The 14,821-nt window shown below is 44.0% G+C and overlaps 1 protein-coding gene across 2 annotated transcripts in view; it reads left to right on the top strand.

The window, feature by feature from the left end:
• HECTD4 (HECT domain E3 ubiquitin protein ligase 4) overlaps nt 1-14,821 on the top strand; it is a 336,354-nt gene that overhangs the window by 178,096 nt on the left and 143,437 nt on the right. For both annotated transcript variants that reach the window (XM_069754771.1, XM_069754778.1), the window contains exons 33-35: nt 237-383; nt 807-991; nt 6,115-6,268. In XM_069754771.1, coding sequence (XP_069610872.1) covers nt 237-383; nt 807-991; nt 6,115-6,268 — 486 coding nt within the window. The remainder of the gene's footprint in view (nt 1-236; nt 384-806; nt 992-6,114; nt 6,269-14,821) is intronic.

Genomic DNA, 14,821 nt, shown 5'->3' on the forward strand with positions numbered 1-14,821 from the left:
AGATTGGGGGACCCCAGTAACCTTTTTCCCCCATGACACCACATGGTTAGCAGAGGGTTGAATAAAGGGGCAGTGCTGTAAGACTTTGGAAGTTGTGGCTGGTCAATATGTAGGTATGGTGATCCTGGAAAACAGAACCACTAGGCCCAGCAATAATTATGGCCTTTGCCCTCAATATTTACCTATATGTTTTATTACGTATCTGTCAGTTATTCTAGAGGATATTTTGTTTCCAGAATTGAAGAGCTAACATGCGGCGGAATGGTGGAACAAGTGCAAGAAGCCTTCGGGGAAACCATGACTTCAGTTGTCTCTTTATGTGCCCGTTATCCTATTGCCTGTGCAAACAGCATAGGTCTGTTATGCACCATACCTTATACTCGGTAAGGTTTATTCCTCAACACTCCAAAAACGTTCTAATAAGGAATCTAGATTCTGAACCCCAATGGGGACAGTGATGATGATGTCTGTATAGTGCTCTTTTAAGGAGCCATGATCCCGCATGCACACCGTTGCTCCATTCATCTTTGGGACCCCTGCAGATGACCCAGTCCAGCACCCTGCTATCCCTGCCCATCACATAGTGCCCAGAAATGGAATAGAACAGTTGGGTTTCTAATTAGTTTTTGTAGATTCTACGTGTAGGTTGATACTGATTCAGCAATGTGTAAGGATAGTAAATACGACATTGATACTAGTATTTACCACTGAATTACAAATACTTGCATATGTTAAATGACTAATTTTTGTTTGTTTTTGTTTTCTCTGAAAAAACTCTGAAATCTTATGTGTGTTTTATCATGAAGGAGTGAAGAAAAGTGCTTGGTACGCAGTGGTTTGGTACAGCTCATGGACAGATTATGTAGCTTGAGCAACCAGATGGAGTCAAGTTCCAGTGAAAAACAGACCAAGAAGCAGAAAGTGGCAACCATGGCATGGGCAGCATTCCAGGTTCTAGCCAACAGATGTGTAGAGTGGGAGAAGGAAGAAGGTTGGGGCTATTTTCTTGCAATAAAGTGTATGAATTAACAGTTGGGTCCAGAAATATTTGGACAGTAACCAAATCTTTGTGATTTGGTCTCTGCATGCCACTGTTTTGGATTTAAAATGAAATAAAAGAGATGCAATTGAAGTGTAAACTTTCAGGTTTAAAGGGGTTGAACAAAAAATGCTGTGAAACCTTTTGGAATTACAACCATTTTTCTTCTATTTTTCAGGGGCTCAAAAGTAATTGGATACATTTTCCTGTACCATAAATAAATTGTTCATTTTAATACTTTGTAGATAATGCAGTGCAAGCAATGACTGACTGATATCTAGAAGCAATGGACGTTTCACCTGTCCAAAAAATACTTTACCGGACTGAGCTGGCTTTAGATGTTTTTTGGCAAAGTCTAATCTGGCCTTTTTATTTTTAATTCTATTAATGGTCTGTACCTGGTACTGAGCCATCTGTATTTTCTCTCATGCAGTCTTCTCTTTGTGGTAGAGTTAGATACTGAGACACCTACCTCCTGGAGAGTGTTCTTCACTTGAGTATATGCTGTGTAGGTGTTTTTCTTCGCCATGGAAAGGATTCTGCTATCATCCACCACTGTTGTCTTCCGTGGAAGTCCAGGTCTTTTTGAGTTCCCAATTTCACCAGTGCACTCTTCTCTCTCTTTTTTTTTTTTTTCTCTCCTTTTTTTCAGCCTAATGAAGGTCTGTTTTTCTTCCATTGAGAGCTACTTGACCACATGTTGTGGGTTCACAACAACAGCTTCCAAATACAAGTGCCACACCTGGAGTCAGCTCCAGGCCTTTTACTGGCTTAATTAAAAATGGATTAATGAGGAAAACCCCATGCAGCCATTTAAAGAGCATTTGAGATAATTTTCCAAACACTTTTGGTCCATTGAAAAAGAGGCAGCTACATATTAAAAATCTGTAATTCCTAAACCTTTACTTCAGTTAGGCTGTGAATACCCTAAAATTAAAGTGGAGTCTGCATGTTGATTATATAACTGTATCTTGAATATGTTTTGGTGAACAGCTAAAATGCCAAAACTTGTCACTGTCCAGATATTTCTGGACCGAACTGTATATGTAAGTGCAGCTATTAAAGTCTTTGTGTAAATGTATAATACCATATACACTCGTGTATAAGCCGAGATTTTAGCACATTTTTTTTTTGTGCTGAAAACGCCCCCCTCGGCTATTACACCAGTCATTGTCCAGAAAGCCGGCGAGGGAGGGGGAGCGACGGAGCAGCGGCAGGAGCCGGCTAACAGGAGACATCATACTCGCCCTCCTTGTGCCATCGCTGCATCTCTATCCTTGCATCTCCGTCCCGGCGGCTCTTCCTGTGCTGAGCGGGTCACCCGAATAGGCGTGGAGCAACTATTCATTCACGTGACCGCTCAGCACAGGAGAGCTGCTGTGCTGGGACAACGGAGCGAAGAGGGTGCGTTGGACGGGGGGTGTGAGCCATGCATACAACAATGGGATGGGGGAGCCACACATACCAGGACAGGTGGGAGCCACACATACCAGGATAGTATGGGGGAGCCACACAGGACAGGCGGGAGCCACATATAGCAGGACAGGATGGGAGAGCCACACATACCAGGACAGTATGGAGGAGCCACACATACCAGGATAGTATGGGGGAGCCACACATACCAGGACTGTATGGGGGAGCCACACATACCAGGACAGGCGGGAGCCACACATACCAGGACAGGATGGGGGAGCCACATACCAGGACAGCGACTTGGGGAGCCCCACATAGCAGGACAGCAACTTGGGGAGCCCCACATAGCAGGACAGCGACTTGGGGAGCCCCACATAGCAGGACAGCGACGGGGGGGAGCCCCACATAGCAGGACAGGACGAGGGGAGCCACGCATAGCATACCAGGGATGAGGGGACAATGCATATCTGGCTTATGCTCGATTCAAATAAGCTTACCCAGTTTTCCATGGCAAAATTAGGTGCCTCGGCTTATACTTGGGTCGGCTTACACTCGAGTATACTCTGTATATGCTTCTGTTTGCCTTCTGTAGTTTGCAACTTGATATTTTTTGTGCTTACTTCATTTAAGATAATATACAGTGGGGCAAAAAAGTATTTAGTCAGTCAGCAATAGTGCAAGTTCCACCACTTAAAAAGATGAGAGGCGTCTGTAATTTACATCATAGGTAGACCTCAACTATGGGAGACAAACTGAGAAAAAAAAATCCAGAAAATCACATTGTCTTTTTTTTTATCATTTTTTTTGCATATTATGGTGGAAAATAAGTATTTGGTCAGAAACAAACAATCAAGATTTCTGGCTCTCACAGACCTGTAACTTCTTCTTTAAGAGTCTCCTCTTTCCTCCACTCATTACCTGTAGTAATGGCACCTGTTTAAACTTGTTATCAGTATAAAAAAGACACCTGTGCACACCCTCAAACAGTCTGACTCCAAACTCCACTATGGTGAAGACCAAAGAGCTGTCAAAGGACACCAGAAACAAAATTGTAGCCCTGCACCAGGCTGGGAAGACCGAATCTGCAATAACCAACCAGCTTGGAGTGAAGAAATCAACAGTGGGAGCAATAAGTAGAAAATGGAAGACATACAAGACCACTGATAATCTCCCTCGATCTGGGGCTCCACGCAAAATCCCACCCCGTGGGGTCAGAATGATCACAAGAACGGTGAGCAAAAATCCCAGAACCACGCGGGGGGACCTAGTGAATGAACTGCAGAGAGCTGGGACCAATGTAACAAGGCCTACCATAAGTAACACACTACGCCACCATGGACTCAGATCCTGCAGTGCCAGATGTGTCCCACTGCTTAAGCCAGTACATGTCCGGGCCCGTCTGAAGTTTGCTAGAGAGCATTTGGATGATCCAGAGGAGTTTTGGGAGAATGTCCTATGGTCTGATGAAACCAAACTGGAACTGTTTGGTAGAAACACAACTTGTCGTGTTTGGAGGAAAAAGAATAATGAGTTGCATCCATCAAACACCATACCTACTGTAAAGCATGGTGGTGGAAACATCATGCTTTGGGGCTGTTTCTCTGCAAAGGGGCCAGGACGACTGATCCGGGTACATGAAAGAATGAATGGGGCCATGTATCGTGAGATTTTGAGTGCAAACCTCCTTCCATCAGCAAGGGCATTGAAGATGAAACGTGGCTGGGTCTTTCAACATGACAATGATCCAAAGCACACCGCCAGGGCAACGAAGGAGTGGCTTCGTAAGAAGCATTTCAAGGTCCTGGAGTGGCCTAGCCAGTCTCCAGATCTCAACCCTATAGAAAACCTTTGGAGGGAGTTGAAAGTCCGTGTTGCCAAGCGAAAAGCCAAAAACATCACTGCTCTAGAGGAGATCTGCATGGAGGAATGGGCCAACATACCAACAACAGTGTGTGGCAACCTTGTGAAGACTTACAGAAAACGTTTGACCTCTGTCATTGCCAACAAAGGATATATTACAAAGTAATGAGATGAAATTTTGTTTCTGACCAAATACTTATTTTCCACCATAATATGCAAATAAAATGTTAAAAAAACAGACAATATGATTTTCTGGATTTTTTTTTCTCAGTTTGTCTCCAATAGTTGAGGTCTACCTATGATGTAAATTACAGACGCCTCTCATCTTTTTAAGTGGTGGAACTTGCACTATTGCTGACTGACTAAATACTTTTTTGCCCCACTGTATATATACTAGATGGCAGCCCGATTCTAAAGAATCGGGAGTCTAGAATCCATATATACTTTATTTATTCAAATGTAAGAATAATACAATTAATAAATAATAGTAAGAAAGAACAAAAATAATAGGCAGTATATGGAGAAAACACCAAACAAAAGTTCAAAATTGGTGTGAAAATGTCACTGAACCACTTCACAACTAAATATATATAGTTTTGGTAAATGGTATTATCATTTTTTTGACGAAATTCGGCAGGAGCTTGAAGAGCAACGTCACTGGGCCCGCCTCCACGCAGTAGAAACTTGCTGTGAGGTAAAAATTCAAAAATCACACCAAAATGGCGGGCGGAGTGTGTCACAGTACGGCACGTTTCTGATTGGTCGCTCGCAGCAGGCGGCAACCAATCAGACACTGGACACTGTTGACGTCACTTAGCTCCGGACATTAGCTCCGGACATTAGCTCCGGACAAAGCCACGGAAGTTGGCACAAATTGCAGGAAGTAGTATTCTAGGCAATTATATATATATATATATATATATATATATATATATATATATATATATATATATATATATATATATATATATATTTATATTTTATATATTTATATATATATATTTTTTTAAAAGGCTTTAAATGGAATCTATGAGCTATTTTTTGCTATGTAATCTGACAACAGAATGAGGTAGACACAGAGACTCTGATTTCAGCAATGTATCACTTAAAGGGGTTATCCAGGGCTATTTTATTTTTTTCTATGGCCTATAAACTAATAGGCAAATAGTTGCTGACTACCTTCCTGTTTTGCCCTTCGCTGGTTCAGAGCTCTGCTGACGTGGTGTGTCTGATATCATTCTGATTGACAGGCAGCTTCCTGCGGGCAATTGTCATTCAGCATGACCTCGGCAGTCATACCTCATCAACATCGACGTGATGTAGGCGGAAGCCCCAAGAGCGGTGTGTAACCGCCATCTGCTGGCATAGATTGGCCCTGGGCACATCAGGCAGGTAGATAGTACCTACCTGCATGTTAATCCTTTCCTTTTCATAGTATAAAAATAATCCCAGATAACCCCTTTAATTTACTGGGTGCAGTAGTTCTTATAGAATCACAGTTTTCTGTGTTGCAGATATAGCAGAGTTGAGATGTTGAGCCCTGCCCACACCCCGATTGGCAGCTTTCGTTGTACATTGTATTGGGACAAATAGCTGCTAATTCATGCTGGGAGTGTGATTGGACTACCAGGCACCAGTTGTCCTGTAGTGATAATCTCCTGCTGATAAAACACTGATTGTATTGAAACAGCATAACACAGCCTAGTAAGTGACACATCTCTGAAATTGGGGTCTCCACTTCTACATCATGGTGCATGTTATTGACTTTGAATAACGTTTTGTGTTGCTGTGACCATTTGAAGGAGGATCAACAGAGGCGGTACATTCGGGGTTGGCTCGGCAAGTCTCCACTCTCCTCACCAACCATCTGGCACGAGCCACTGAGTGCTGTGGTAACCAGGCTGCTGGGAATGATGCACTTCAAGACGTTCTTAGCCTTCTTAATGATCTGTCTCGGTAAGTACAGAGCTTCACCTTATGTTTTCTTAATTTCATCTCCTTTTCAGATTTAAATAGTCCGTGTTTTGGCAAATGTTGCATACTTCTATCCATAGTACGAGCAAAGTTAAGAGACTTCAAACAAATATCGAAACAAAAAATGCATTTGTCACTGTTAAGACCCCTCTTCTCTTGTCCTTCTCATTTACTCTCTATTCACTGCTAATATCTGTCTTAAAGGAAATTTAAGTTTTTGTGTTAAAATGTATTTTATTTTAGCAATATTTTTTTGTATCACATCCTTTATTAAAAATAAAAATTATAGATCTTGCAATTTTTACACTGGCCAGTGGGGCTTTTTTATACTCTAATTTCCTGTTTTGTTTTTCTTTAAAAAATCCACATGTACCTCATCAGCAAGCTCAAACAATATTTTTTGTATTTTGTTATCAGTTGTCACTCTGACTCTGATGATAACGAGCCAGCTAAAAACACTTCCTGAAAGAACAGGAAGGATAAATCTAAAATCACCCCAGTGGCCAGTGTGAAAATTGGCACATAACTCATTTTATTGTTAACAAAGATTCGGATGTGAAAAAAAGAAAATGGCAAAAATGTTTAGAAAATAGATTGAAAACAAAAAACTGATTTAAACAATGTATTTTTCTGACGATTCTTTCCCTTCAATGGAGGCAGAGATTAGAAAGATTTTCAGTATGCTTGAGAGATCAGGTTACAGCCACTGCTGCACATGTGTCTTTCTGACAGAGCTCCTGATGCTGGCCGGATCTCACAGCAGTTAATCACTGCCGGTTCTAGAGATGAGCTTGGTGAAGGCTGAGTATTATAGCTGGAGTCTCAGAGCGGGGTGGATAATCTTATTTATATCGATTTATTAAACTATTTAACCCCTTCCCGACCTGTGACACAGCGTATGCGTCATGAAAGTCGGTGCCAATCCGACCTGTGACGCATATGCTGTGTCACAGAATGATCGCGTCCTGTTATGTTTGCTAATGACAGGTGTTATGAAGGCAATCCAGAAACACAGTGTGCATAGCGATCAGAGCGCACACAGTGATCTGACAAATACCCAAAAATACAAGAACGAGCTCTGAGACGTGGAAACTCTGTAGACTGCACACTTGATCCTATCCTAAACACAACTAAAAGCGGCTGTGGATTGCGCCTAACAACTACCTAGGCAACTCGGCACAGCCTAAGAAACTAGCTAGCCTGAAGATAGAAAAATAGGCCTGACTTGCCCCAGAGAAATTCCCCAAAGGAAAAGGCAGCCCCCCACATATAATGACTGAGTAAGATGAAAAGACAAAACGTAGAGATGAAATAGATTCAGCAAAGTGGGGCCCGATATTCTAGGACAGAGCGAGGACAGTAAAGCGAACTTTGCAGTCTACAAAAAACCCTAAAGCAAAACCACGCAAAGGGGGCAAAAAAAACCCACCGTGCCGAACTAACGGCACGGCGGTACACCCTTTGCGTCTCAGAGCTTCCAGCAAAACAAAAGACAAGCTGGACAGAAAAAAAGCAACAAAAAGCAAAAAGCACTTAGCTATACAGAGCAGCAGTTCACAGGAACAATCAGGAGAAGCTCAGATCCAACACTGAAACATTGACAAGGAGCAAGGATAGCAGCATCAGGCGGAGTTAAGTAATGAAGCAGTTAACGAGCTCACCAGAACACCTGAGGGAGGAAGCTCAGAAGCTGCAGTACCACTTGTGACCACAGGAGTGAATTCAGCCACAGAATTCACAACAGCGTCCCTGCAGATCGGTTGAAAGGGTTAACTCCAATTTCACCTGATCTGCAGGGACAGGGGGAGTGGTACTTTAAGCCCAGGGGGGGTGGCTTTGCCCCCACATGGCTACGATCGCTCTGATTGGCTGTTGCACATTCAACAGCCAATCAGAGTAATTTGTAATATGTCACCTATGAAAAGTGGTGAAGTATTACAATCCAGCCATGGTCGATGCTGCAATATTATCGGCAATATTATCGGCCATGGCTGGAAACACTGAGCTGCCTCCCCCCCCCCCCCCCTGCCACCGATCTCCTCCCCAGTACTCCGTTCTGTCCTGTACACGGCTTCGCTCCCCTCTGTCCTCCTGTCCGCTCCCCCCGTCCTCCTGTCCGCTCCCCCCGTCCTCCTGTCCGCTCCCCCCGTCCTCCTGTCCGCTCCCCCGTCCTCCTGTCCGCTCCCCCGTCCTCCCCCCGTCCTCCTGTCCGCTCACCCCCGTCCTCCCCTCCTGTCCGCTCCCCCCGTCCTCCCCTCCTGTCCGCTCCCCCCGTCCTCCTGTCCGCTCCCCCCGTCCTCCTGTCCGCTCCCCCCGTCCTCCTGTCCGCTCCCCCGTCCTCCTGTCCGCTCCCCCGTCCTCCCCCCGTCCTCCTGTCCGCTCACCCCCGTCCTCCCCTCCTGTCCGCTCCCCCCGTCCTCCCCTCCTGTCCGCTCCCCCCGTCCTCCCCTCCTGTCCGCTCCCCCCGTCCTCCCCTCCTGTCCGCTCCCCCCGTCCTCCTGTCCGCTCCCCCCGTCCTCCTGTCCGCTCCCCCCGTCCTCCCCTCCTGTCCGCTCCCCCCGTCCTCCCCTCCTGTCCGCTCCCCCCGTCCTCCCCTCCTGTCCGCTCCCCCCGTCCTCCCCTCCTGTCCGCTCCCCCCGTCCTCCTGTCCGCTCCCCCCGTGCTCCGATCCCACCCCCCGTGCGCCAATCCACCCTCCGTGCACCGATCCACCTCCCCCCGGGCTCCGATCCACCCCCCCCTCGTGCTCCCCCCACTCCCTCATACTTACCGAGCCTCCCGATGTCCGTCCGTCTTCTCCATGGGCGCCGCCATCTTCCAAAATGGCGGGCGCATGCGCAGTGCGCCCGCCGAATCTGCCAGCCGGCAGATTCGTTCCAGGTACGTTTTGATCACTGTGATAGGTTTTATCACAGTGATCAAAATAAAAAAAATAGTAATTGACCCCCCCCCCTTTATCACCCCCATAGGTAGGGACAATGATGAAATAAAGAACATATTTTTTTTTTCCACTAGGATTAGGGTTAGGGTTAGGGTAAGGCTATGTGCACACGTATTCTGGTTATCTGCGAATTTTTCTGCAGCGGAATTGATAAATCCGCAGTGCAAAACCGCTGCGGATTTATCGCGGATTTACCGCAGTTTTTCTGCGGATTTCACTGTGGTTTTACAACTGCGGTTTTCAATTGGAGCAGTTGTAAAACCGCTGCGGAATCCGCAGAAAGTGACATGCTGCGGAATGTAAACCGCTGCGTTTCCGCGCAGTTTTTTCCACAGCATGTGCGCAGCGTTTTTTGTTTCACATAGGTTTACATTGAACTGTCAACTTATGGGAAACTGCTGCGGACCCGCAGCTGCGGAAACGCTGTGGATCCGCAGCGCGTTCTGCAGCGTGTGCACATACCCTTAGAATTTGGCTATGTGCACACGGTGCGGATTTGGCTGTGGATTGGCTGCTGCGGATTCGTAGCAGTTTTCCATCAGGTTTACAGTTCCATGTAAACCTATGGAAAACCAAATCCGCTGTGCCCATAGTGCGGAAAATACCGCGCGGAAACGTTGTGTTGTATTTTCCGCAGCATGTCAATTCTTTGTGCGGATTCCGCAGCGTTTTACACCTGTTCCTCAATAGGAATCCGCAGGTTAAAGCCGCACAAAAAACACTGGAAATCCTCCGTAAATCCGCAAGTAAAACGCAGTGCCTTTTACCTGCGAATTTTTCAAAAATGGAGCGGAAAAATCTCACACGAATCCGCAACGTGGGAACATAGCCTTAGGGTTGGAATTAGGGCCAGGGTTGGAAATAGGGTTAAGATTAGGCTGTGGTTAGGGTTATGGTTAGGGGTGTGTTGGGGTTAGGGTTAGGGGTGTGTTGGGGTTAGGGTTGTGGTTAGGGGTGTGTTAGGGTCGTGATTAGGGTTATGGCTAGAGTTGGGATTAGAGTTGGGGTTAGTGTTGGAGTTAGAATTGAGGGGTTTTCACTGTTTAGGCACATCAGGGGTCTCCAAACGCAACATGGCGCCACCATTGATTCCAGCTAATCTTGCGTTCAAAAAGTCAAATGGCACTCCCTCCCTTCCAAGCCCTGACGTGCGCTCAAACAGTGGTTTACCCCCACATATGGGGTACCAGCATACTCGGGATAAACTGGGCAACAACTATTGGGGTCCAATTTCTCCTGTTACCTTTGTGAAAATAAAAAATTGCTTGCTAAAACATCATTTTTAAGGAAAGAAAAAATGTTTTTTTTATTTTCACAGCTCTGCGTTGTAATCTTCTGTGAAACACATGGGGGTTCAAAGTGCTCACCACATATCTAGATAAGTTCCTTGGGGGGGGGGGGTCTAGTTTCCAAAATGGGGTCACTTGTGGGGGGTTTCTACTGTTTAGGCACACCAGTGGCTCTGCAAACGTAACATAATTCCCGCAGACAATTCCATCAAAGTCTGCATTCCAAAACTTCACTACTTCGCTTCTGAGCCCCGACGTGTGCCCAAACAGTGGTTTCCCCCCACATATGGGGTATCAGCATACTCAGGACAAACTGGACAACAAGTTTTGGGGTCCAATTTCTCCTGTTACTCTTGTGAAAATAATAAAATTGCGGGCTAATAATTTTTTTGAAGAAAGAAAAATGATTTTTTATTTTCACGGCTCTGCGTTATAAACTTCTGTGAAGCACTTGGGGGTTTAAAGTGGTCACCGCACATCTAAATTAGTTCCATGGGAGGTCTAGTTTCCAAAATGGAGTCACTTGTGGGGGAGCTCCAATGTTTAGGCACACAGGGGCTGTCCAAATGCAACATGGTGTCCACGAACGATTGGAGCTAATTTTTCATTCAAAAAGTCAAATGGCGCTCCTTCCCTTCCGAGCCCTGTCGTGCGCCCAAACAGTGGTTTACCCCCACATGTGAGCTATCAGTGTACTCAGGAGAAATTGCCCAATAAATTTTTGGATCCATTTTATCCTGTTGCCCATGTGAAAATGAACAAATTTTGTGAAAAAAATGTACTTTTTCATTTTTACGGATCAATTTGTGAAGCACCTGGGGGTTCAAAGTGCTCACTATGCATCTAGATAAGCTCCTTTTGGGTCTAGTTTCCAAAATGGGGTCACTTGTGGTGGAGCTCCAATGTTTAGGCACACGGGGGCTCTCCAAACGCAACATGGTGTCCGCTAAAGATTGGAGCATATTTTTCATTGAAAAAGTCAAGTGGCGCTCCTTCCCTTCCGAGCCCTGTCATGCGCCCAAACAGTGGTCCCCCCCCCCCCACATATGGGGTATCGGCGTACTCAGGACAAATTGTACAATAACTTTTGGGGTCCAGTTTCTCTTTTTACCCGTGGGAAAATAAAAAAAATTGTTGCTAAAAGATCATTTTTGTGACTAAAAAGTTAAATGTTCATTTTTTCCTTCCATGTTGCTTCTGCTGCTGTGAAGCACCTGAAGGGTTAATAAACTTCTTGAATGTGGTTTTGAGCACCTTGAGGGGTGCAGTTTTTAGAATCGTGTCACTTTTGGGTATTTTCAGCCATATAGACCCCTCAAACTGACTTCAAATGTGAGGTGGTCCCTAAAAAAAATGGTTTTGTAAATTTTGCTGTAAAAATGAGAAATCGCTGGTCAAATTTTAACCCTTATAACTTCCTAGCAAAAAAAAATTTTGTTTCCAAAATTGTGCTGATGTAAAGTATACATGTGGGAAATGTTATTTATTAACTATTTTGTGTCACATAACTCTCTGGTTTAACAGAATAAAAATTCAAAATTTGAAAATTGCGAAATTTTCAAAATTTTAGCCAAATTTCCATTTTTTTTCACAAATAAACGCAAAAGTTATCGACCTAAATTTACCACTAACATGAAGCCCAATATGTCAAAAAAAACAATCTCAGAACCGCTAGGATCAGTTGAAGCGTTCCTGAGTTATTACCTCATAAAGGGACACTGGTCAGAATTGGAAAAAACGGCCAGGTCATTAAGGTCAAAATAGGCTGGGTCATGAAGGGGTTAAAGGAGACCCTGTCACCACTCTTGATATGGCTGTTCTAGTAAATAATGTTGTTCCTCACACGATTTAAAGAGAATGTGTCAACTTATTTTTGCTACCTCATCTGAAAGTAGCATAATGTAGCCAAAGAGATCCGGATTCCAGCGATGTGTCACGTACTGGGCTGCTTAGTATGGTGTTGATAATGTACTGCTCATTAAACAATGATTTTATCAGTAGAGGACTACTTGGCCTGCTGCCAGGTAGTCAAGCATATTCATGAACTCTGTATTACCCCACCCCCACCACTGATTGTCCACTGTAGATGAGCAGAAAGCTGCCAATCAGTGGTGTGTGCGGGTATTAGAGCTCCACATTCAAATAGCTGCAGCAGAAAAAAAGTGATTTTATCAAAATGACAGCAAGTAGAGATGTAAGTGATAAATTGCAGGAATCAGGGGCTCTGTCTTTACCTTATGCTACTCTTAGATGGAGTAGCAAAAAAAACAATTTCCTTTAACAGTTCTGCAGTATCTTCTCTAATAACTTTCCTCTGCATTGCTACTAGATGTATTACTGGTATTACTTTTAGAAATGTATGAGTAAATTTCCATCTGGGTGTTAGCAGTTGGGGGGTTTGTCACCATCCAACCAGTACTTCTATTGATAATGAAAAAGGGAATGGTGACACCCAGTTGTAAATTTTAATTTTAAGTTTATTTTTAAATTTGTAGAAAGAATGCAAGAGAAACTACATAACCCAAAGTTTACAAAAAGCTACTGAATTGTTTCAGTGCCTTGTGAAAGTATTCGGCCCCCTGAAACTTTTAAACCTTTTCCCACATATCATGCTTCAAACCTAAAGATACCAAATGTTGTTGATTCTTCACCAAAAATTTACAAGTGGAACACAATTGTGAAGTTGAAAGAAATTTATTGCTTATTTAAAATTTTTGTGGAAATTCAAAAACTGAAAAGTGGGGCGTGCAATATTATTCGGCCCCTTTAACTTAATACTTTGTTGCGCCACCTTTTGCTGCGATTACAGCTGCAAGTCGCTTGGGGTATGTCTCTATCAGTTTTGTGCATTGAGAGACTGAAATTCTTGCCCATTCTTCCTTGGCAAACAATTCAAGCTCAGTGAGGTTTGATGGAGATCTTTTGTGAACAGCAGTTTTCAGCTCTTTCCACAGATTCTCGATTGGATAGAGGTCTGGACTTTGACTTGGCCATTCTAACACCTGTATACATTTATTTGTGAACCATTCCATTGTAGATTTTGCTTTATGTTTGGATAATTGTCTTGTTGGAAGACAAATCTCAGTCTCGGGTCTTTTGCAGACTCCAACAGGTTTTCTTCAAGAATGGTCCTGTATTTGGCTCCATCCATCTTCCCATCAATTTTAACCATCTTACCTGTCCCTGCTGAAGAAAAGCAGGCCCAAACCATGATGCTGCCAAAACCATGTTTGACAGAGGGGATGGTGTGTTCAGGGTGATGAGCTGTTTTGCCTTTACGCCCAACATATCGTTTGGCATTGTTTCCAAAAAGTTCGATTTTGGTTTCATCTGACCACAGCACCTTCTTCCACATGCTTGGGATGTCTCCCAGGTGGCTTGTTGCAAACTTTAAACAACACTTTTTATGGATATCTTTGAGAAATTGTTTTCTTCTTGCCACTCTTCCACAAAGGCCAGATTTGTGCAGTGTAGGACTGAGGGTTGTCCTATGGACAGACTGTCTCACCTCAGCTGTAGATCTCTGCAGTTCATCCAGAGTGATCATGGGCCTCTTGGCTGCATATCTGATCAGTCTTCTCCTTCTTTGAGATGAAAGTTTAGAGGGATGGCCGGGTCTTGGTAGATTTGCAGTGGTATGATACTCCTTCCATTTCAATATGATCGCTTGCACAGTGCTCCTTGGGATGTTTAAAGTTTTGGAAATCATTTTGTATCCAAATCTGGCTTTAAACGTCTCCACAACAGTATCACGGACCTGCCTGTTGTGTTCCTTGGTTTTCATGGTGCTCTCTGTGCTTCAAACAGAACCCTGAGACTATCACAGAGCAGGTGCATTTATACGGAGACTTGATTACACACAGGTGGATTATATTTATCATCATTAGGCATTTAGGACAATATTGGATCATTCAGAGATCCACAATGAACTTCTGGAGTGAGTTTGCTGCACTGAAAGTAAAGGGGCCGAATAATATTGCCGCCCCACTTTTCAGTTTATGAATTTCCACAGAAATGTAAAATAACCAATAAATTTCGTTCAACTTCACAATTGTGTTCCACTTGTTGTTGATTATTCACCAAAAATTTACATTTTGTACCTCTATGTTTGAAGCATGATTTGTGGGAAAAGGTTTAAAAGTTCCAGGGGGCCGAATAGTTTCGCATAGCACTGTATGTGGTGAATAATACAAATATTTGCTGAAACAGACCTGTCAGAAATGGGGGGCTTTCTTCTTAAGTTCATTTTGTTGGTCCCCAAATCGCCATATAACATTTCTTTATTGTCAAGCTAGACTCCTAAAA

The sequence above is a fragment of the Ranitomeya imitator genome, chromosome 1, assembly GCF_032444005.1.
Source record: "Ranitomeya imitator isolate aRanImi1 chromosome 1, aRanImi1.pri, whole genome shotgun sequence".
Taxonomy (NCBI): Eukaryota; Metazoa; Chordata; class Amphibia; order Anura; family Dendrobatidae; genus Ranitomeya; species Ranitomeya imitator.